The following is a 26,050-nucleotide window of genomic DNA, read 5'->3' as shown; positions in this document are numbered from 1 at the left end:
TTTTGATTACTATATATAAGCAAATCTTCTTCATCATTTGTGAAAAAAATTCTTGAGGATTATGGAAAACAGTTCAACTTTCATTTTGGCAATTCTGATTCTTATTGTGGTCTGGAGAAAAATGTTGAAAATATCTTCATGACTGGTAAAATTTGAATCCTGCATCACTTTTTTTTTCTTTTCAACATTTCTTGGCAGCAAAAATTTTCAATCATATTTTTCACCAAAAAACAAAAACATAAAATAGATATTAAACTTTCTCATTGCTATGGTGTATTTCATACCCTGCATTGAGTTTAATGAATTGTTCATCCTTACATATAGAGTTCCCAAATGTCAGATCAGGAAAGGTGTTAAGAAAAAAGTCAAATATCAGTGTATTTCCTTTCCTAAATCACCCAGCAGAAATTGTAAATGATACCAAAATATGACATAATTGAATGGAAGGTGGAGAAGTGCAGTGAATAGAGCAACTGGCAAATATCTACATATAACTGACATTTGCAATTCAAAAATTATTTAAAAAAACAATTTTATGCTCATGTTTAAAAACTTGGATATGGCCTTTAAAATTAAATTTTGCTTTCATAAAGCTTAAATGAGCACTCGGCATAACATTTATTTAGTTTTTAAATGATACCAAATATAACTTAATTTAATGCAAGATAAATAAACGCATAAAGAATAACGAAGGTAGATATTACCAGCTAATGAAATGATAGAAACAATAATACCATTTTTATTTTTGTTTTAAATATCACTGATATATCAAGATTCACAAATAATAAGATTTAACTTAAGTTTGAGAATAAGACGTGCTCTTGCAGTTGCTCACAATATAGTGTTTCCCTTTACCCTAACTTGTGCTTCAAAGACCCATACTTTTTTTTTCTTGACCCATTTTTCATACGAAAAATTGTTTTATTACTCAGTCTGACCCCGAGGGAATATTTGATTCGAAATCTTTAACCCCTAGGGGATACACTGATACAGCTGCTCCAACTGTGTTCTTGCTTGCCCACTCTGCCATGGGGAGGATATGCTCTGACATTTTGTATCATTGTTTTACTTTGCTATTTAAAAATTGGAAAATATGAAAACACAAGACCTGGTAGGGAGGGGAGCTGCCAGTCTCTGTTATATATGGCAAAAATTTGCTAATGTATGAGTGTGTGTGTGTGCATGCATGTGTTTATGTGTGTGTGTGTGTGTGTGTGATTTGCATTTTTAACATAGCAATAACAATGTTTCAGTCCTATTGCCACAATATCTGCAATGTGGCAGTTTCTAGTGATGTCTAGCACTGGGGTATCTTTGCTGCAGACATGTAGCATCATGTCCCACCGAGTCACATTATCCTGACACCAGCCCGACCAGTCCTAACACTAACCTCTTAACGCTGAGCGCCTAGTGAGGCAGATGTTAGTACCATTTTCATAAGTCTTTGGTATGTTTCGGCCAGGGTTCCAACCCACAATCTCTAGCATCAGAGGCAGACACTCTAAGCACTAGACTACCAGAGTGGCCATGACTGGCTAATGATTTACAAGGACTGAACATAAATAAAACCAATGGCTGTGGATTGAGCCCCAAATGAACCCAAATGTACTCTCTTTACAGGGGACCTCTCCGGTGGCCTGGTGGCTAGAGCATCCACCTCGGATGCAGGAGGTTGTGGGTTCAATCCCCAGCCGAGTCTCTTTATAAGGAACGATAATTCTCTAACATTTTGAAGAGCTACAACCATGGGTTAATTCTGAGGCCTCTCATGAATCCAAATGTAATCTGTCTGTGGGGAATGCCAGTTTCCAAACCCAACTAACATCAAGAACTACAGCTGTAATGTCAGCCCTTAATGAACTAAAATGTACCTTATATTGGATGACAGTTCCATAAACAATCCAGCCACAAAGACTTCAGCTTTAGATTGAGCCATGCATAAACCCAGATGTACAGGGGGTGACACTTTTTAACCACACTACATGTTGCATGGAGAAAACTATGACTTCGGATTATGTTCCTAGTAAACCCACCTATGCTCTTAGGAGATGACAGTTCCCTAAACCAACCAGTCTGGAGAACAATTAACTGTGGATTCAGTCCCTAATGTATGCTTTTTTATGCGTATGACAGCTCCCAAAACCAATCAGTCTGGAGAAATACAGCTGTGAATTGAGACCCTAATGAACACAAATGTACTCTCTTTATAGGGTATGAGTTCCCTAAACAAATTAGCCTGCAGAACTACAGCTGTGAATTGAGCCCCTAAATTAACCCAAATGTACTCTCTTTACAGGGTATGACAGTTCTCTAATGCAACTAGGCTGGAGAACCAAATAGTGTTGTGCAAGTGAAATTTTATATTGTCAAGTAGTCCAATCTTTAAATAGCAAAGCAAAACAATGATTCAAAATCTCAGTCCATATCCTCCCCTCCTCCTGTTTCATCCTTGCATGCTTGTAAATAAAACTGAGTGGACATTCTTGCTTTACTACTTGATCTTCCAGGCAGATGAATAAGCTCACCTTATGTCAGCAATTGTCTGTTAATTGTTACTCTTCAGACCTGGATTTACCCCTACTGGTGTACCTTTTGTACAACTTGAAACTGGGCTTTTATCGGAGCAAATACAGTCTCTAATGGAGCTTCTGTGCATGTTACCATTAACTGATAACAAGCAAGGCAGATGAAAGCTGAACCTGTTGGAGTAATTTAGATCCCCTGCTGACCACTGAACTAACATTTGCTGCTTGGTTAACTTGGTGTTCCAGTGAACATTACATTCTGTACTACTGGAGTATACCATGTTGTCTATGAATGATGTCTTTTCCAGTTTCAAGAGCCCTGGTGGTGCAGTCATTAGTTTTGCATACTGGACTCGCAGTGTTGCTGTTGGTTCAAAACCTGCCCATACAAGCCTAGGTTATCTGCCATCTTGTGTCTTGTTGGATGGTTCCTCTTTAATGCCATATTGAACACAATACTGGCTATACCATGCCTAGATCATTTTAAACATGGAGTCCAAATGCATAAATCCAGAGCTGCAATCACATGATCTGGGTCTATGCAGACTAATATGAGTAATCAGTAGAATAAACAAGTAGACCACCATCTGCTGGCACATTATGCAACTGCATATCAGAGTCTACATAGTTTTCAGCTGGACTTGACTTATAAGAAAGTATATATGGTACACAGCTGAATGGGGGTGGGTGAGTCAAATACTTCATCAGAATTAAAACTATCAGTTTTATGTCAGTGTGATAGCTTCAAATAAACTATTAAAGGTGTATCTGTAAGATATGATTTTAGTTTGATCTTATGCTAAAACCTAGCATTTAGATTACCTGTAGAACTCCACGCAACCTGTGGTGCATAATAAATACACAAGTTTTCAGTTATCTGTGTAACAATAACTATCTTAACAATTACTCCTGGATATACATGCAACAACTGTATGCATAAATTCCAGACAAATTTGTTCCAGATCTATCAGAAAGAAGAAGAGATCTGCACTACCTAAGGGCTTTGGAACAATTATGAAAGCTGTATAGGTTCAGCTTTCATCTGCCTTTCTTGTTCTCAGTTTCATACATTGGCCCCCTGGCAAATTTCTAAACATTAGGCTATGATGTGACTTTCTGAGCTATTATTGTTTAATAATTAAAGATATGGATATATTTGTGAACTAGGTCTTTCTAGATTGTGTTGTTCTTGAAATTCATGTGAGGCATGTACATCTCCCATAGTCACTTCAATGTGTGTAACCTGTGTAGTCGGCAAGGAAGCAGACTTAGCCACCCACAGCAGTAAACAAGTGGGTTCAAAGAAGTTTAATGTCTCAAAAACTGTGTGAATGACAACCATTTTGAACAACATCAAGCTATTAAGTACACAATGTTTTGGAAGATTAGCAGCCATGGAAATGACTTGCATCTGCACTGTCAGCATCATGGGATGTCAAAAATAGGCCTTTAGATGTGAAAATTGCATGCATAAACTTGGGTTGGGGTACATCAACTTTTTATTTTATGAACTTGATTTGTCATGTCAAGTGAATGATATTCTTATGTCTTGCTGTACTATACCTATCCAAAAGTATGCACTTTTCTGATCTATCTCACTTGTGTATTTTATTTTTTATGAATTTGTATAGTAGGTAGGTGTACTGCAGCATTAAATTTGCTGTCCCTTGCAGCCATATGGCACTATACGTGTACTTCTCTATTAGTATGAGAATTATCTCCCTTTACACGATGAACAACAGTATATGCTTTGAAAGTCAAAATCTAAGTTCTAACACCATGATGCTGATACAAGCATACCATTAAAAAATATACACGCAAAAAAGAAATTACTGAACATGTGGCAAATGTTATGAAGATCTCATCTTGGAACTAGTGAACAAGACACATAAGTAGATCTGATTTCACTCACCATGCTCACATAACCTAACAACTGTCCATTTTACTAAAAAGGGTTAAGCGACTTATATAAACCATCTCCTAAACTTTACAGCATGTCGACTTACCTTATGTACTATCCTGATACTAAAGATAAATGCATAATTAAGTCTGATCAAAATAAGATCGACAATATGACATCCAAAGTGGTAATAATCTCAGCCAGTAGATGCAAGATCACCTCATTTAAATTCACAGATTTGACTCATAATTCAACTTGCGGATGATCTTGATGATGCATGTCATATCAAAAATGATAAAGCCCCAATGCATTCTCCCAATCTCACTAAAGTTTGGAAGGAAGGAAATGCTAGTATTAAGAAAGTTAACTGACATAAACCATTCTTTGAAATAATCCAGATGTTAGTTTAAACAACTTTCAAATATCCTGTTTTCAATTAAGAGGTGTCGCCCATTAATTCCATCAATGAAGTCACTCATAATTTCTGTCTTTTTCCGGAGTGCTTCAAAAGCACTGATGTGATGCATTCTGTGAATTCCATTGGTAACTAATCTAATGCAATTTATTTGAGAAAGAATGAAGACAGGAAGAGCCAATTTATTTAAGTGGAAATGAGAAGAGATGTGATGTGTGATGTGATTTTGATTTTTAACGTAGCTTTAACAATTTTTCAGTCATATCGCTACGATGTCTGCAATGTGGCAGTTTATAGTGATGTCTAGCACTGGGGCATCATGCCGCAGACATGTAGCATGATGTCCCACCCAGTCACATTATCCTGACACCAGGCCGACCAGTCCTAACACTAATCTCTTAATGCTGAACGCCAAGCGAGGCAGCTGTTAGTACCATTTTTTAAGTCTCTGGTATGACTCGGCCGGGGATCGAACCCACGACCTCCCGCATCCAAGGCGGACGCTCTAACCACTAGGCCACCGGAGCGGTCAGGAAATGAGAAGAGAAAGCGTGCATTACATACAAATAAACCTCAACTGAATATTGGTATTCAGCTGGGGTGCTGGAATATGCGCTGAAAGGCAAACCTGCACTGAAGACAAATCTGACATAGCGTGGTGATACCTTCTTATGTATACAATAGTGACATCAAATCTTGTGTGCCAGCCTTTGACTAAAATCTGTTTACCCATGGATATTGCTGATCATTGGACTAATTCATACAAATGTGGAAAATAGCAAGGTATCTCAGCTTGATGGAGAAATTACATGGTTCGTAATGTGGTAATTTTATCTGGTTTTAATTGAAACCAACAATGTTTAGGACCAGTATCTTTCAATGATTAATGGCAATTACAATGTTTTGCACATAATGGCAGCATTGGGACTTTAAACCTGACTGACACACTCACGCATGTACTTTAACGGGTTACACCGCACCACAGCTTATTTAAATCTGATTGACAGCTGAAATGTTCCATGAAAATCAAACACCAAAATCACGATGTGCAAGTTGTTGACCAAGATAATCTTGGATACACAATGCTATTTTGTTTTCTCTGACCCCAACAAATAAGACTTCTATCACTAGTTCCTGATGCTGTGTTATTGTCCAAAGTTTCAAACCAGTCAATCACTAGAAGTTTATCAAACAATGTGTGCATAAGAAAATATCTCTTGGTCAATGTGATTAACTGAATAGCAGGTTACTTTAGCCGACCTATCCAGCCAAATAAGTAATACATCCTAAGTTTCCACACTGATTTCAGGTCTACAAAACAGATACAATGCTGATGTAAGATAATCTAAGATCACAATATGAAAACAATAAAACAATTATGGGGTTTGCTTTCAGTCAATTCACCTGTGAAATATAAATATTTTCCACCACTTTGTGTCTGCCAATATTGCATTTCAAAGTTCATTATACAGCGTAGTCTGAATCTGACATGTCAACCCATAGCTGTATAAGTTTGACTTAAACTGATAACATCTTCGACTCCATCTAAGAAAACCAACAATTTGATACTTTGTCAATCTAATTCAGAAATGATCATAAACTTATACCAACCCATCACAAAACTTCCTTCAGTTGTAAGTATAGGCGCTTTATACTAGACATAGTACTTGTTGACGAAGATGTCATGCCTCAATGAACATACATTATAGGCACTTCAACACAGACTTATCTGGCTATAAGTATTATTCTCAGTGGAAAGTAAATACACATAAATATATACGCTTGAATAAGCAGCTTTCTTGAACTTCAGATAAATGGAGATGTATCTTATAACATCAAAGTCTAATCTTACAACATAAGACTTCCTACTGCAGTCAATTCAGAACACATTTGTCAAAATAAGAAATCTGAAAGTCTATGCAACACATAATGGTATAACAAGAGGTCCAGCCATCCCTCACCTGTCTGACATCAGGCTAATCGCTAAATTCAAGCAAGTAGTCGGCAAAGAAATATGGGTCACGCTCTCTAATGTACGCTCTCTGTACAGATTATTTCCAAAGCTGCTGATCTTATGTTAATAAAATACTAGTTTCAAGGTTTCTATATTTATTTTAATTTTATCCAAATCTGATGGCAAATTATCATCCAAGACTAATCCCCTGTAGGCTCCAGGATGAACACAAGACCCAATACACCCATCCATGTTGTTAAGAAACTATTTACGGTGACAGTTCAATCAGATCCCACCAGATTCTGTTTGGTTGTTATGAAGAAGTCATGTAAAGGTTTATTATTTGTAGCAATGATGGCCATACAAGTATCTCATGAAGAGGCAGTACCATTTGAACAAATTTTAATGACCTATATGCCAGCATGCTTTTTGTAAAATCCTGTCAAATTATGTTAAGTAACTTTTTATTCAAGTTTCTGAAGATTTGTTATCTTGATTACTATTACTTATGGTAGGGTAGACCCCAAGTGGCCGAGTGGTCTCAAGCACTCACTATTACTTATCACTGTCATGTCACCACTGTCTGCATGTGTTCAAGTCATGGGCTCGGCCAATGTGGGCACGTGAGAAAGTTTGCCAGTAGCTTCTCGTGGGTCGGTGGTTATTTTCGGGGTTTTGCTGGGTTCTTCCTCCACCATTCATACTGGCCACCATGTATAGTCTACCTTGTGCTGACAAATGGCGCATGAAACAAACAAGGATTACAAAGATCTTCACATATTTATCTCCTAATACAACAGGAAGACAAAACTTACAGCCAACAGGAACTACTAATGCTATTAACTGACTTGGTCTGCAAACAAACGATTCATAGATATTTATCCCAGCCAAATTTCCAGATCAAGGCTGCCAGAACTGAGGAGAACAGCCCAGAATGGAGTCCACTGGTGAGGCATAGTAAGAACGAGGTAGATGCTCCCACCAGTGGGGCAAGATGCATTAAAAGTGTGTGCGTGTGTGTGTACACACACAAAGAAATCAGCTTGCAGTCTAATGAGGCTCTCCATGCACTTTGCAAGTTCAATCCTCTCCCAATATTAATGTGCTGAATTGAATTAAATATATATAAGAACCATTTCTGAGACTGAATCACCAATATGAATGGTAGTAACGTTTCATGAAAATCATGCTGCTCCAGGCAAACTTCAGCACCTGCTCCCTCAAAGCACATCCAACACAGAGTTCTCAAGCCATATCAAAAATGAAGTCTCCTTTTAATCCTTGACCCCCCCTCAACCTGAAATCTCAAGAGTAATTTTTTATGAGTCACAAACTTGTACCTAAGATTCTTCCTTATTCAGTGAACAAACTGATGCTAAAAATGTTTTACAACCTAAGAAGATTTATTTTTATTTTCCTCAGAATTTTTACTAACTTTCTATCACTGGTCGGTCTTTTCTGAGACTGAGACAGAAAAGAAAATATACTTTGAGCCACGGTGATTAATTAATACAAGCCAGTGTATAACAATTCAAAGAAATAGGAAGAGCTGTATAATACCTTGTACCAGTAGTTCACTGTAAAGAAACCTTTTATTAGAAAATACAAAAGCATTTTTAGTTTCTTTCACAAAACCAATGACTGGCAGTTACTACCGATATTAATTATAATCATTAAGTTTAACATCTCAATAGTTCTCTGGTCCAGTTTTCCCCTTAAATATCTGTATGTTGCGAAAAATGGAGAAATGTCTTCTCCGTGTCATTAGAATGTAGTAATAACAAAACAACCATGCTCAACCTGCAAGAAAGTTTAAACTTCAGTTTTCTTGTGGCTTGGTTTTTAAGGTTACTGATGCTCTCCAATGCTAAGTTTCCTCCAGTCTAAGAGCAAGTTAATCGTAATGAGAAAGCTTCTGACTTTGACATAAGATGTAATCCCAAGTTTCATATTTATTAACCAGGAATATTTTAGCATGCTATGGCAATGAGAGAAATCCTGTTTCTACATTATGACATGAACCGAATTAAAAGATATCTGAAATGCCCTTAAATATTCATCTAAAAACATTTTGAGCAATGCATGCAGTAACAATTAAACAATACAAAAAAATCAAAATACATACTCAAGTGTTTTTCAGAAATCATTTTGGTCTATCTCTCCTTTTTATCTCACCTCTGCCCAAGGTAAGACAATTTTTGAAAGCCATTACCTCTGATGCTGTTTTTACTTAATAACACCCTTGTAAACATCTGCATTTGCCCTGAAACTCTTGAGATTAAACTAATACCTTAATCACCTAACCCTTTATTGTGTAAACATGTTAGCCTTCATAATCTGATTACTCAGCCATTTATCATTGCACTAGTACAAGATTTCCAGTCCCCAGTAGACAGGTTCCCACTAGTTTCTGTAATGTGGGGCTAGAACTCACAAATATACTGATTTCTTTGTCCAATAATAATAATAATAATGATAATAATAATAATAATAATAATAATAATAATAATAATTTTCAAAAAATAAGGTAGATTTCAACTATAAAGTTGTATGTAATAACCTTTAAACAGTATTTTGTCCTACCACTGGTAGAATCACATGTTGACAGGCAATCAGACAAAATGCTGTTTTGTGATCAAAAGTTAATCCACTCAAGTCATAACTGATTATTTCTTCCTCTAACTGATGTAAAGTTAATGACAATCTCTAAACAATCTAACCTTGATTCAGTTATGTAGCATGCCCAGCTCATACTGATTTCATTAAGGTGCATATCATTGGCCAAAAAAGTGTAAACAGAACTCAAATAAATGTTGATCACTGGTGTATACAGTCCATTTGTTACGGAGTTCACAGGTAATTAAGTATGATGCACTGACCCAAATCAATGTGCACAGGATGGAATTTCCATGCACCAGATATGGTTCAAATTTAAATTCGAAGCATCAAATGCCAAGTGTACATGTCTATTGAAAACCATGCAAACACTGCTGGTTTCAATACACGTGCACTTAGTCATGAATATTTTTTGTGAGTTTTGACCAAAAGGAGGGGTGTGCATATAGTAAGTTATATTGATAACAGTGATCACCAAAATCACGAAAGGCATTCAAACTGCTCAGCAACTCATTTTTTAAAAAAAACATTTTGAGTGACAAACAAATTATAGGTTCATGCTGTCCTTTGCATATTTTTGTCATGAAGTCACTAAATGACTCTAGTGTAACATGTTCAAGATTGTATAAATAATTCAGTAGACTAAAATTTCATCACCAAAGAATTTTAAGAAATGTATAATCAGTAACTAATCAATCTTTTATCTGCCTAAGTTTCAAATACAAAAAATAATTGCCCAGAAACCGAGGAAAATCATGAAACATTTAATAACTGGTAATGACTAAAGTTGAAAAGAAGCCAGATCAAAGGAAAAAAAAACAAAAATTCCAATCTTACGCCCTTTGTTTGGTACAGTAGTCATACTTTCAATATTTGTTTCTGGACCAAATTCATAGACTACTTAAAAATGTATAGTGTCCATCTGGATAAGGCATGTGCACATAATGTTACAGGATATGTAATCTCAATGCCATGAAATATTAGGTCTCACATACCTTGCTGCTTTCCCCCTTTAAGACTAAAATCCTAGCTAGCCATTACAGCAAGAAAATGTTGGTCACTATGACCTACTTTTCTGGGTGTAATTATTGGGTCCAAAATGAAAGAGAACATGTTTCATTACAGAACAAGGCTAAGAAAATCAGAAACAGAGCTAAATACAATAAAAGTTTATAAACGTACAAGGTAAATGGAGTCAGAATGGAGTTACGCTACTGGATATGCAAGTAAAAAGAGCTAAATACAAAATGAAACTAAAGCGGGCCCAAGACTACTCACAAGGCTGATGTTCACCTAATAGTCCATTGCAAACAGCTAATTATTATATTCGGCAAGGTCAGCATAAATAACAAGATCATATAATCAGATCCAGGATAATGCATCCATCCATCCTCATCAAGTTATGCACATACAGCTGGGTGTAGAACTCATCTGAGTTCATGATGATATAAACTACATGTATATAGCAAGCTTTGTCAAAATCAGTTCATAAATAAACCTTCATGTGCATTCATATGGTCAACAAATTAGTCCAGATCAACTCATTAATATACATGTACATGTATGCAGATTTGAGAAGTTATTGAATTTATCCACATTACTATGCATATGCTGAGTTTGTTAGGTTTTTCTTTACCTCATCCATGGTCTCATTTTGAGGACACAAATCGCTACTTAACACATTAACCCCTGGTGACGAGTTTACTGGGCAGGAGGTAGTAGCCTACTGTCGAGCTCTGTAGCGCCATGGTCATGTAAGATACACTAAAGTGGGTGGTATTATAGAAAGGTAGACAGATGTAGCTCTACAATGATACAAAATAATCTAAAAGTTCTAGCTGCACTAGAAAATACAAAGGGAAAAACCTTATTTTTTGGACCCAATTTTTTTCCACCCAAAATTCACCCGTGGTCGGAATCCAATTTTGTGTCTGGATTTTTCAACTTTTTGGTCTCAGATCTAAAGCAGACCAGTATGAACTGCAGTCATACAGATGAACCTTTGAAAAAAGTAGGATAAGATGGGCATTTGGAATAAAGAGTGGTCTCGATACTAAAATAATGGGTCCGTTAAGCAAAATAAATAAAAAATCCAACTTTTACCCTTCTGCTCATGTGCGAGCCAAATAGCCAATGAAAAATAATGTTTCGAACACAACCAGGCATTATGCTATTGGAAAATCACCTGAAAGTTGATTCCTTAAGATTTATTCAGAAATAGCTTTCAAAACGTGTTTCCTACTCGAATTTCAGGTGAAAGCGACAAAAACCTCCAGAGGTTAATGTGTTAAGCTTAGTGCATACACAAAGTCAGCCAAAATGTTTCCCACCTCAATCATATACACAGATTTCACTGGTTATCAAACTTGTATCTATGGTCTTGTTAATAATCATTAAGTATCAATAAAAACTTTTCAAACGTAATGGCTACAGAGAATCCGCACAAAAATTTTGATGTATGCATGACCGAGTGTATAAGGATTGCCGAGTCAAGCTAGAAGCTTGCTTTGAATAAGACTGGTGATACAAAACCTTGACTGATCATTTTCAGCATCACTGAAAGTGTGATACCTACATATGGCTTATCTGTGCACATGAGACAACTGTAGCAAATTTAAATTCTTGTATTTAATCAAAAAAATCTTAATTCTGGCTTGAAATACTTTTAGATTTTTTTTTTATCCCATTACATTTGTAATGCTATGATAAAGGTAATGGCATGCATGCAGTAACTAAAATTACCACTTGACAGACACTTAAGGAAACACTGATTATTGAGCAGCATCAAGGGTGTACCAAGATTAAGGACACATACCAGAACACTGAGGCCACTTCAATTAGCATTAAAAACAAGGTGTCCCTAGTTATAACTGGAATATCAATCAATGAATGCACTTTCAAATGTGAAATGAAATACCCTTAGGAAACTTTAATTGAATGGGCTTGTACACACAGGGCAATTATAAGCTTTCAAATTGTTTTTAGCCTTGCCACATGTTCTCTAGTGTGGCTTTTGTGCAATATTTAACAAGACTCATCATGGAAATACATTTCTAGGAATGTAAAAAATGGAAATCACAAAAACCATTATACCAGGAATTGTGATTCAAACCAATGACTTAATGTTAATATTCAAATATAACTCTAAAAGCATGCATTAATCGATATTGAATTACCGGGTAATGTGTTCTATGCTACAATGGCAATGATGGATTTGAAAACTCTTTTACATTCATGTACGATACATTTAATTTTAAATACAAAGAAACATTGATCACACTGTTTGCTGATAATTTTACACTAAAAATATGCTAACTTCAAAAGTAAGCCATCCTTACAAATATTGCAAATGAGTATCACTAATGAATAACATAAGGGACAGCTGACTTTAATTTATAAGATATAATTATTTGCTGACAGATCAGGTTCTCACCTGTTTGTTGTACATTTCCTTGACATGATATTGCCATTCATGTGCTGAAAATTTCATTAACAATTTAACAAATAACCAACATTATACATTGGCAGGTATCAGGATCTATGCTGCTCATGTATGGTTCTGTTCTTAATTGGTTGAGCTTGATACAAAAATGAAAAATGTCATCTAACTTTAACATCTTTGTCATGCATATCAACAAAAAGGATGCAAATTGCAGAGAATAAACTAACTGAAGAAAAAAAAATATTTTCAAATCTTATGAAATAGTGAAGAGTTAATGCAAATTAATCATTCAATGATGCAAACAAAAATTATCACAACAAGCAAAATTTCATGGTAGCTGCACAACACAGATTCATAATACTAACACATTTATCAATGTTACATGCAATCTGATTAGCTGAATGACAAAATTTGCTACAATTAAATCCATGATAAACTGCAATAAATTAAAAAAATTGTAAGAATGGAGATAATAGTTTTACTGTCAAGAGTATATGTTCTACTAATCTTTACAACATTATAAACACAATGACCATCCTATAAACCTTGTCACCTCAAAGAAATATGTATTTTAAAGTTAAGTGCTATTTCACTCGATAATGTAAAAAAAACAAAAAAACAAAAGGAGCATTGCACAAGCTGGGTATGCAGACAAGAATTATGTACAAAGGTGTGAAATACAGATGACTGAATAAGGGTAACATAACATGCCCATATGACTGTCATGGTAGGACATTAAAAAAAACATTGCAATAACTGCTCCCCCACCCCTAGGCTGTGGTTGATATGTATCAGTCAACAATGATTCTGATGGATGGCTGATCATCTTGGTGTGAATCATTGCATTAGACATGTAAAGCAACAGGATATAATTATGTATATCCTAATACTTATTCAACTCAGTAAAGCTTTAAACTTTTTAATGCAAAAATATTTTTACAATATAAATAATAAAAGTCCTTTCTGAATCACTGAAAATTTGTCAGAAAGAACCACATCATTCTTAAAAAGATACACTGAGTTGCAATCTGATTAAAATCAGATCTCCACTGTCTTACATGAAGATCTGACAGCAACTGCTTAGGGGTCATATTCTGGTGACCCATATTATTATCATAATTGCTAATTTTATCAGCCAATCAGATGAACTCTTATATCTTCGCATTTGGGAGACTGAGCAGTATAGCTGAAAAGCATCTATGTGTACCTATCAATCTGATGCACTTTCAAATTTCTGAAAGCTGCATTTCCATTGGCTAACTCAAAGGTCACCAAAATATGATCCCTAAGCAGTCTCTGTCAAATCTTCACTCAGGACAGTGGAGATATGATTTTAATTACGTTGGACTGAATTGGAGCATACTGTTTTCCCAAATCGGTTAATTAAAGACAGTCATACATACCTACTTTCCAGATGAAAAGGTAATTCTTGTTTGGAAGGAAATAATAATTCGTGCAGCAAGGTAGGAGAAATGACATTAAAAACATTTCAATTGGAAAATATGATGCATTTCCAAACCTGATATTTCAGCACACAGTTAGTACCAAGAATCAAGTGCAGACAATAATGAACATTCAACAATTTGTGTCTTAGGGATCAAAGTGCAACAATAAAAATGTTAGGCATTGCTTGAAGTTGCTCTTGCAAAGCAGTGATAAAACCACATGGATGATGCTCAACATCTTATAACTGACAGATAATCATGCTGAATTCATTCACTGGAAACACAAAAACAATATTACCATACCTAATTGTGATTCCAGTAGAAATGGTCTCATACCTGCAAGCATGATGGCTTCTCCATTAATAAATGTGGTACAGCATTAAGCAATTTAGTGGAAACAAAATGCAAACAATGTTATGTATGGCAAGTTCATCTTTATTAAAAAATTTAGATCTTTTTGGTTCAATACAACTAAACATGTGGCTTAATGTGATATACCCTAAATAACATTAAGCAATTTAACTGTATCTGGACTTCAGAAAGCCTGTAAAAAATGAAGTTCATATTCTTGTACATATGAAGCAGGTTTAATAGCATGCCAATGCAATACTTGTTGCTATATGGAACCATTTTAAAGTATCGTTCTAATAAGATAAATATAAAGTATTGCACACAAAAATAACTCTAAAAAATCTCCCATATAAACAAACATGAAGTAATATACAATATAAGTTAAAGGTAAGAGTTTAAAATTCTATAAAAGGTATATCAGACACACAAAAAGTAAAATCTCTAAAAGATATGGTCAAACTCGGTTGTTGTTGCTGCTGCCGTTATGTGGTTATACACCAATTTTCAGTATAAAACAGGCTATATATGGAGGCCAGTATAACTGGAAGAAGAACCTGGGAAAACTCAAGAAAGAACCATTGACCCATGACAAGCTACTAACAAGCTTTCACACATACCCACATTGGCTGAGACAAACACTCAAATCCACACAGAGGTGAACACTTTAGATGACTCAGCCACTGAAGGACCATGTCAAACTTTTTATTATAAACTGAATACCTTCAAACAGTATGAGATCTTTTCAGGTGGTACATCATTATCCAATTTCTTTACTGAGTTCACAAAAAAGAACTTCTGTCTCACAAGCTTTTAATAGCAAATATTTAAAACAAGAGTATGTCAAAAGGACTGACACCCTACTGTTGGAATAGAATTTCCTGCACTTCAAGATAAGACCATTTCTTTTTTAACTGCTGCATGCTGAAACCATTTCCAATATTCTTGAGTGATCAAATTATCAAATTAGTCATTGTGTGATATTGGATGTAAGATCCACATCATTTTCAGAATCAGACATTGTTCAAAGACTTTTGGTGAAAACCTAATGGCATCTATTCAAGATTTTAAATAATATCATTGTGGCAGGGCACCATTTCAAATATGATCATTGTGGCAGGGTACCATTTTCTTTGAGAACCTACTAGACTTCAAAGGAAGTCTGCTGGTGAAAACCTTTTTTTGGCTAGGACCTTCATTAGTGGAAAAGTAGTTAACAAAAGACTTACAAGATGGTCACCATGGTAGCCATACTGGATGTAACATCTGCATAATATTCATTCAGGACCATTTAGACACCATAAGTAGTCTTCTGGCTGAAAGCCCCTTGTAGCAATGAGTTTCTATTCATGAGCTCTAGTGACAAGAACGTGTTCAATGTGGCAACCATATCTGAGGTCATATCATCTACATTTAGGACTAACTAGATATCATAATTAGTAATATGATGAAAACCTCATTTCAATAGGATTTTCCAATGAGGAATAACAATAAGAAAATTTTCAAAATGGCTGCCGTTATGGCCATCATACTGGCACAATTTTTATTTAGGACCCAACAGACACTATAAAAAGTCTTCTGGTGAAAACCAACATCTATATGACTTTCCAGCAGGGAGGAGATGCTATAACATGATTTTAAAGATAGCTGCTATGATGGTTCTATTGGATGTCAGATTGGCATAATCTTCATTTAACACCAATTAGACATGGTAAGAAGTTGTCCGCTAAAAAATACATTTGATATAAATTTCCATTTAGGAGGTGTAGCATTAACAAGAATTTCAAGACAGCTGCCATGGCATGCCAAATTGTATGTCAGATGAGCACCATTTTTATTTAGGATTAACAAGACCATGGGAATAATGTGCGTGTAAAGTTTCATGGCAACCCTACAAGTAGGTTAAAAGAGTAGCAATAAGAAGCTTGTGCTAATGAATGGAAAGACGGCAACAGGTCATCCCTCAAGTTCTTCTGAGTCAAGTCAAAAACTAAACCCTGCACATAGGTATACAAATGTTATACACTACTGAAAATAACTTCTAGTTTTCTGCATCACATAATGCAACTTAAGTCTTTATGCTTGTTAAAAAAGCTTTGTAAATCATACAGCGAATCACATACCTTAGGTTAACATAACAAGGGGATTAGAAATTCAACACCTAGCCACCCAACATGATAAAATCCCTATTGATAAGCAAATGAGGTTCACAGTAGGCCCACTACCTAATGAGAGAGAAACTCATTCACGACACATAATTTGAAAACCAAAGTGCTCCAATCCTATTATTTATATAAGAAACTAAAGCATATTTTTTATTGGCAAAAGCTTTTGTATACATAATTTACTTGAACTTTTAAACAAATGTTCACAGAAGGAGTGCTAAAAGATGAATATTGAACTTATATCCAAAACCTGCACCATGGATTTTCATAAACCATTTTTCATAATTAGTATACAATATACATGATTAATCACCAGTCGTAAGGCTACAATATTTACTTAAATGTCTAAGCATGTGTATATATGGTACATAATAATCTAAATGATGCCACTTAACTGATCCAATCTGAAACTCAAGTTTTGTCCCCAGCTGGCATGTAGGACTTAAAGATGACTTCAATTTATATATCAGCCATTGACAATTTGTATGTTGTATCTCTTCAACTTACAATCATTTCATTTGCTGTATATCTGTGATTCATATTGAAAACAACAATTACATATGCAATCATTACATACTGGTAAATTTGATGAATTTTCTACTCAGAACAATGTCTGCCTTTCTCCCTATCCATCTAATGTAGGATCACCTGATAATGGTAGGCCCAATAAATGTTTTCCATTTCACTCCATAAGTTTAACAAATCTGACACCTAGAGGCCATCCATTTAGTATATATGCATGGAGGGCAGTAACCCAAATGCATATGCTTGCATATGGTGGGGGGGGGGGTCTACTGATAATGTATGTATGCATAGGAAAAGGGGTGGAGGTGTGAAACCTATATAATAATTTGTCTAATACGTAACCTTGTTCGACTTCAGTCAGTGTCTGAATTTTAGCAGACACCAGACAAACCTTTTAAAGCTATGCAGCTTATTTCTTTGATGCAGCCAGACATTCAACGTCGGTGGACTATCTGTTTTATTAAACATGTTAATATTATTAATCCTTGATCGTTTCTGTGTAAATTAAATATAGGCTGTTCCATAGAATCTGGTTGTGGCGGTGATGCATCAAGCGTACACACGCAGGTGAGGGGTGTCAAAAAGTATGCATGTGAACATGGAAGGGGTCAAGCTTTGCCAGATTTTTGCGTGCGCACTAAATAGATCACCCCTTACCTGAGTGTTGTTTTCATTTTTATTACAGCCTTGAGAATTTAAAGTTGTTAACATCACTTTTAGGTTAGATCTCATGAAATATTTAACACTGTCAGCTGCTTCTTTTTCTTCAGGCCATTTTTACTCCAGGCATAAAAAATGTCTCCATTTTTCCTTGTGTTGAATGGTCACATAGGAACACAATATCTGCTGCACCATTACTTTGTAGCAATATTACTGCAATGCAATGTGAATCGCTGCAATGGCTTGAAAATACAATGGTACATCTCCATGTTCTTTGAAGGTAAAAAATATTTCATTTACCAGTTTTAATACTTCAAAAATAAAAATCAACTTTTAGCTTGAGAAGCTAAAAGAGATTTTGAGAAACGTTATTTCTGACAATTTAATATATTTTTTTTAAAAACACTTTAAAATGAAGGGAAAACATGTTTTGGTATGGATATCAGCAAACTGTTGTCTTAATTTCAAATAAAATTGGTAGAAAATTTAAATGTAGCTTTCCTGCAGAACACTCAGGATCCGAAATTTTAATTAATTTTTTTAGTGATCACCATAATAACATTTCTGCTGATCATGTCTAAATTTAAATGATATGTGCATTTTTGTCAAGTTAAGCTTGCATATACTGCTTTGATAACCTGCACTTATATTAACTTGATGCACGGAAAAACAGTGGCCATTTCAGCCACAATCATTCATTGTCTCTCATCAAAGAAGCATCTTGCCAATTACTCAGTAAATACAATAAACAGATCAGCTATCCATTCAGTGAAATGCCACCCAGGTTTTATTCCATACATCCAACACAAGACCAAATGTTAACTTACAATGAAATCCAGTGATAATTTTTACAGATCCAATTGATTTGTAAGAGCTTAACATTAATTCCATGCCCTGTCTGTTAAAACTAACTGTATGCATTGGTTTCTAGTCATGGGGCACATACACCCATGGAGTGCTTGTTGCTTATCTTACTGCTCAATGGACCACTGGAAACCTCATTTGCATATCAGAAGATAATGAGTGACAGCTGGCAGTTTTCTGTAGTTTCCAATATCTGTGTTACATACAGTACCTACCCATACTAAATCAAAGTTCAAGAAACTTACTTTGTCACAGAATTGGAAGGATAATTTTTATTCCTTTTAAGCCAGCAATGACTCAGCAATAATGTCAACAATACTTCTGTTATTTCTGAGCAAGATGATAATGAAACATTTTGTACTGAGTGGTCATTAGAAATGTAAAAGAGAATTAGTGTGAGCTGTTTGAGCTAAGCTTCCCCCACCCCTTTCAACAATGGATTGATGACAGAATCCGAAACCTATGATGGAATGTCCTATTACTATGTTAATACTTAGAAAACATATCCAAAACTAAATCTTTTTTGTGCAAGACTTCATCTGAACAATGGAAAATTTCAAAACTGCATCAAATCAAATGTGGTTTTGATGCAGGAAAAGGTGGCCTCCATAAATGTTTATATGAATGATGTCAGCACTTCTTGACAATGCTCAAATAACAGGGTAATAGTACATCGTAGTACACAAGTGGGTGCATCTTTTTACTTGAATATCTCAAATATATTCAAACACACCATTTAGAATATTAAAAGTATGCTACTTTTTTGTGAAATTGGTGTAGTTACAAAAATAAATTTATATTTTGTGAACCATTATTTATATTAATAATAATCTGTTACTGTCAGTTTTCTTTTTCTGAATGTCATGATGGGTGTTGGTGGCAAATGTAATCTTGTTTAAGGGTGTTGGTGGCAAATGTAATCTGGTTTAAACCTGCACCTGAATTCATGTTAACCGATATCACTGTCACGTTGTGGAAAAATATGCAGATGCCTCATGTATACATATATCTTCTTTAGCTAATTTGTCTAAGTTTCTTTGTTAGACCATAGTTAAGAACTCTGTGTGCATAGCTAGGATGTTTGTTGCAAATCGCCACTAACATAAAAAAAATTCAGACTGTGGGAAAATGAGAACCAGAGAGTGACCAGCAAGTGTTAAATTAATCAGGGCAATTTCAAAGAGACCAGACAGTATGCAATCAAAACTGATTCAAATTTAGGGTGGATTCTATGCAAGCAAGCCATTATGTTTGAACTAAACTTGACTAAAAGAAAGAAAAACAAACAATCACAATGTGCTTAAGATGTCAATATTGTTCAACCCAATTAAAGATTTTATCATTGTCAGTTATTATTATAAACTAATAAAACTCCACATATCCTTTACACCTTTTTACATTTCCAACCACCCTCAAAAAGATAAACATTTATTAAAAAATGTCACCCTTCCATTTTAATCTTACAAATACCACTTAGTTTAAACCATATTTATTTGAGAAACTTTGTCAAATACAATTACAAAATATGATTTGGGGGATTAAGTAGAAAGCATAAGCTTATTAGCAATGTATCCCTATATATACCATTTATAGAAATAAAGTATGTCCATTCCATTTGGAATTAGCTGTCACATGCAGGTCTCTCTGGGTCCTATGCATAATGATCAAATAAATAAGCATGAAATTGTTTTTCCCTGTGATACGTCCCCATAATACTTCACATTTTCATGCTTTGCCTTTTTGATATTCTGGTCAGCCTTGGACAATCTGAACAATAGCTAATGGGTAAAGTAAAAAGACATGAAACCAGTGTGACTAATAACAGTTAATCCTTATTGCAATTATCATGCCATTAAAAGAAACTCAAAAACTGGTCTTTTAAAGGTATGCATAATAAGTAATAATAAATAGCGCCCATTTGCGGGACACTAGCCCTGTGGCAACAACTTCTGCGCAAAAAAGACTGGCCTTCAACATTTTGGTAGCTCTTATAACTTATAAGCAAATAAGGTTTTACTTACTTTTCATCCATGACTTCTGGATATCACTGCCTTAGATCTTGTAACCCAGTTTTGATGCACTGGGAGCCATCGCTGCAAGCGGACCAGTTGGGGCAAGTTGCCAAATTTGTTTTTGCTTTCAACGCGTACACCGATTGGGCTGAGGCAAACAGATGTACCAAAAGACAGTATAACGGTTATAATACTCTACTAGCGTTTGGTATTTCAGCGAACTTTCTTTTACTCGAATTTCCAGATACGTATCGTAAATCAAGGGTTTTGACCTCGCATCTGTCATCCCGAAATGGCATTACAACGAATGACGATTTTATGAAAACTATCTTCTGGATTAGGCATTTAAAATATTTGGAACTGAGATCAAACATGCATCGTATACATAACTATAGTTCCCTCCAAGAGTGTTCTTGACGTATGTGAGTCATTCATTAGTCGATAAAATTATGATAATCAGCGTCAATAGATTGAATATGTCTACACGCAGACGCCACAACGACCAATACGACCTCCAAATTTAAAGAACTCCTTTCCTAAAACACAATTAGGAAGTGATCATGAGCAAGTACCTGTTTGTAAACACGGAAAATTATAACCAGAAAATGGTTTAAATTTCTTTTCTTTTTTTTTAAAGACGATAGCAGCGTGAAGTTTCATACCGGTCTAATCAACATATGTTAACAGGAAGCAAATCAGCTTGGTATATGAAAACATGTCTAAACGACACAAATCGCATGAATCCTCTAGCAAACGTGTTTATAATTTGCAGGATAAAAGAAGACGCGGAGAAGAGACAGAAAAGAAACTAATGTGTGTGTGTGTGTGTGTGTGTGTGTGAGAGAGAGAGAGAGACAGAGAGAGAGAGAGAGAGAGGCAGGCATATAGATAAACAGATGGTTGAAGTGTGAAATATTGCATACAAATTAAAGAGGTTAATAACATATTACAACACAGAAACCATTATGATTTGCTGCAGGTAAATGTCAGAAGTTGAGATTGTTGTGCATGTTTTAATAATGTTCATTGATTCTTATTCCACAATATATTTCAATGGTTATGTATGACAAAAATGTAAAACCCTGTTCCTGTCTCTTATTATAGTTCAAACTTCACAAGTTCCGGTTTCTTCTGACAACTGAGTTTAGCGTCTACGGCGCACAGTGATTGTAATTAGGACATTTTAAGTCCCCGATGAGCGTAACGCGATAGTATTACAAGCTTAAAACGAGCAGAAAATGTTGGAGAATTAAGCGAAGAAGATTAATTTGCAAAAATAACATGCGCTGAAATGACTATCTTATACGCAATAAATCATTTGCTAAATTTATAATCAGTGAATATGTCGATTTTATTGTATTCGCGAAATTTTAATGCCGCTAAAATAGCGTGATTAATAGTAATAGAAGCAAAAGGAAAGCACCACCCTTGAAGACAAAAAGCCTGGTATATTGAATGGAAAATAGAGTCACAAAAACAGACATTTCTACATATTTACTCAAGGGACGCGTTTAGATATCAAGAAAAGCTAGCGAATATAAATAGATCCCATGAAAATAAGTAAGAACAACTTACTGGACTGCTACTAACTTTGTTAACAAGATACATAAAGCGATTCGGACGATCATAATACACGATGTATCAATATCTCTGTCATATTAGTGCGGTAACAATTCAAATGACACTGTCTGGATTTTGTTTTCAGCCTGTGCAACGAACGATGTTTGATTCCTCTAAAGTTATTTCGCTACAAAGAATTACAAAATAGAAGATCGAACATAGGTTTGGATGAACATATACATGACCAGACCGGGAATACTGTCTTCTGCATGAAGAGAACGTGAAACGATATTTGTCCTAACCACACCTTAGAAATTTCTGTTACATTTTATCTAGTCATTAAATCGTGTATTCAGTAAAAATCTATATGTGAATGAATTTTCTGCTAAAGTTCCCATTGAACATTACCTGTCTTGAAAGTCATGCAAAAACACGCACGCCCGCGCGCACACATATAAGTACTATATACGTCACATTTTAGGAATTTTTCAAGCACAAAATTGCCTTAAGTTATCTTCCTACCCAAGACTTGACCTTCTCTCTATGCTTGCCGTTTTTCGGGGTGGGGTGTGTTTCTATATACATTTGATCTATCTATCGTGATCACTTTACTTCTTGATCTCTCCATCATCTACGTAAGTGTCTGTCTACATGTCTTCTGTCCATCCCAGTTACTATATACACAATTTTATGAAGAAAAAAAGTGACGTAGCGGTATTTAGTCATAATTTCTTGAAGTACACTGTTGTAATACATTATATTTTCACAAAATTTTCGTATCTATCCTAACACTTTATAAATGAGCATATATTGCTACGAAGGATGTTGAAAAACTGTAAAAGATGTCGAAATTTGATTGCGTATTGCTTAATTTAACGTTGATGATTATAATTTTTTTTATACAATAAAATCGGCTCGGAAATCTATATTATATAATTTAACAATTCAAATTACAATTTATTTTATTTTTATTTTTGTGATTAAAATTAATATCTTAAAAAAAAGAATATTGATAACTATGATATGTTTTCTGACATTACATAGATGTTTTCCTAGGATAAAAAAGATTATATAAAATGCAAAGAAAAATATCCGTCTCTCATTATTTGGTGTAGCGTTTATTCCTTTGTATGTGGTACACACGCGATAAGGGTTATTATGCAGCGGACAAAGGGAGGTAATTCTTACATTTCGCAATATTCTTGTTAGGTGTTACCACTTTTAATTGTATATTTCTTACGGCAACGTAAATGTTTCGATATGGTCTCAGTCATTGAGTCCAAAAGATTTACTTACTGTACATCCCATTTTCTATGGTTAAATCAATCATTAGACGCAAAAATAGTACTGCATTATTTTCATACCCGTATAACAATGTTTGCGATGCTTGGGGCAAGCCTTGCGACACACTATTAAATATTCTTTAAAAGCATTCTGTTAAATATTGTTAAAACACATTCTATTGAATAATGTTTAAAAGCCTTTTTTTGATTATTGTTAAAAGGCATTCTATTGAATTATGTTAATACACATTTTACTGAATAATTTTTAAAGGCATTCTATTGAATATTGTTAACATGCATTATGTTGAACATTATTAAAACATATTCTATTGAATATTGTTATAGCATATCCTATTGAATATTATTAAAGGACATTATTTCATTGAACATTTTTTAAAGGCCATTCTACTGAATATTGTTACATCACATACTATTTGAATATTATTGAAGGTCATTCTATTGCACAGTGTCAAAGGACACTCATAAAAAGACATGCATTGACTCTTCATGCCACTAGATATCTGTATTTTAAATTCTGTTAAGCTTTATTGATTTTTCAACATAATGCGAAATGAAATCAAGCATTCCGGGAACAAATAATGGGTAAGCTAATTTGTCAGCTGTCTCATCTGTATTCTTTACCTCTTACATTTTCGGTCATATATGTTGCAGCACGGATCCTACGTGTAAATGGAAACAAAATTCCCTGAATTTTTGGTGACTTTTCCATGACTATATAGTTTGCCTCACCACACTTTTCTTTTAAAAAATAAAACACTTTTTATTTAACCAGTTCTTTTTTAATGATTTAGGATGGTTTAAAATGTGACACTCTAAATGTATACATAAATAGAAAGCAAAATCCTGATTATTATGTAATTAATTAATTAATAGCAATATCCCCTTGATCAAGCTGTCATAAATAGAATATATCAAGAAATGTTACATCTTTAATCTCCACCCGACCCTAAGAAGAGAAAAGTTGATTATTAATTAGACAATGGACGCAAACTAAGCTGATATAAAAATAAAAATAATCTTTATTCTCAAGGCTAAGCTACATTTGAATGAAATACAATTATTTGCATCGAAGCTATATAGGGCTCTAACACTGTAATATGATTCCGAGAGGTTATCTACATACTAGTACCACACACCCAGCTGAAATACGGGTACTGGTACCATATACTTTACCATACACCCAGCTGAAATACGGCTAATAGTAGCATATAACCGGGTGAAATACAAATCATTTTACCATACACCCATCTGAAATACGGATACTAGTACAAAACACCCAACTGAAATACGGATACTAGAACCAAACACCCAGCTGAAGTACAAATACTAGTAACATACACCCAGCCGAAGTAAAGATACTAGTAACGTACACCCAGCTGAAACAGAAAACTACCAAGAGCAAACTTTCATTAAAAAACATAGTCAAGAACAACTTATCACTAATTATTTGACAAACCACTCATTTTTTCATTCATTAGGTGTCAACCATCGTCATTAGATACACAGTAGTATGATTCTGTCTAAGAACAGATAATGACTAATTCAGTGAAAATAACCAAAGACTAAAAGAGCTATTCAAACACAGTTTGCACTACGGCAAATGTGGCAGTACACTGCACGTTTTCTCGCGATTGTCGATATGAAAAGTTTCCTGTATGAGGTTAACAAATTCACCGATTTTTTTTACTAAGATTTACATTTTCCATAGTCTCATAAATTCCTTGACTGATGAAAACCGAAATTTGTCTGGCTTTTCCCTGACCTGTATTGCCCCTGTCTGTGTAAATGAATCCTGTGTCTGGCAACGGCTGCGTGGGCAGGTAGAGGCTGAAAGAGGATGGGTGTTAAAGAAAGTTTATCCAACAAAAAAAAAAATCGTGATGTTTTATTAAATATATTGTCGTTAAATGAGAGCAAGTTGTGGTCAATGCTTCATTTTGTAACGTTGATGAGCTAATAATTGTCCAAATGAGATTTACGAGATGGGAGACATATCAGCGGTAATTTATGTATATAAACATTTATAAATTCACTACTTACTGATACAACTTGTATGAAAAATGCTTTTATGGTATTAAAACTAATTATCCCCGCCCACAAAACCCTAAAAACATAATTTTTTAAAATAAATTCCTGCCCCCTACCCTAGAGAAAGCCGCTAAATTGATGTTGTCTATGCTTCGCATTATGCAGAAAAGATCACATGTGATGTAACGCTTCATACACTCTTGCCAAATAGTTATTCACGTATTTATTGTTAAATGAGCAATAAAATGAAGGTGGGGGCGTATTCGCTAAAATATTTCGCTAGAAAA

At 34.8% G+C, this 26,050-nt stretch overlaps 1 protein-coding gene across 4 annotated transcripts in view; it reads right to left on the bottom strand.

Annotated features, from left to right (window-relative positions):
• Window positions 1–21,375, bottom strand: part of LOC149791446 (PP2C-like domain-containing protein CG9801) — a 57,507-nt gene extending 36,132 nt beyond the window's left edge. For 3 of the 4 annotated variants that reach the window (XR_016423359.1, XR_016423360.1, XM_089969981.1), the window contains exons 1-2: window positions 20,881–21,375; window positions 14,601–14,633 (exon numbers count right to left, since the gene is read on the bottom strand). Coding sequence is in view for 2 of the 4 variants with exons in the window: in XM_089969981.1 (XP_089826107.1) it covers window positions 14,601–14,633; window positions 20,881–20,891 (44 nt within the window). In the remaining 2 variants the exon portion in view is untranslated. The remainder of the gene's footprint in view (window positions 1–14,600; window positions 14,634–20,880) is intronic. The other variant, XM_089969982.1, reaches the window with a different exon arrangement.
• Window positions 21,376–26,050: the final 4,675 nt, after the last annotated feature.

Source organism: Sinohyriopsis cumingii, chromosome 9 (genome assembly GCF_028554795.1).
Source record: "Sinohyriopsis cumingii isolate HCF-2022 chromosome 9, ASM2855479v2, whole genome shotgun sequence".
NCBI classification, from domain to species: Eukaryota; Metazoa; Mollusca; class Bivalvia; order Unionida; family Unionidae; genus Sinohyriopsis; species Sinohyriopsis cumingii.
Note: the sequence above shows the minus strand (reverse complement) of the source record. Positions and strands in the feature narration are given on the sequence as shown.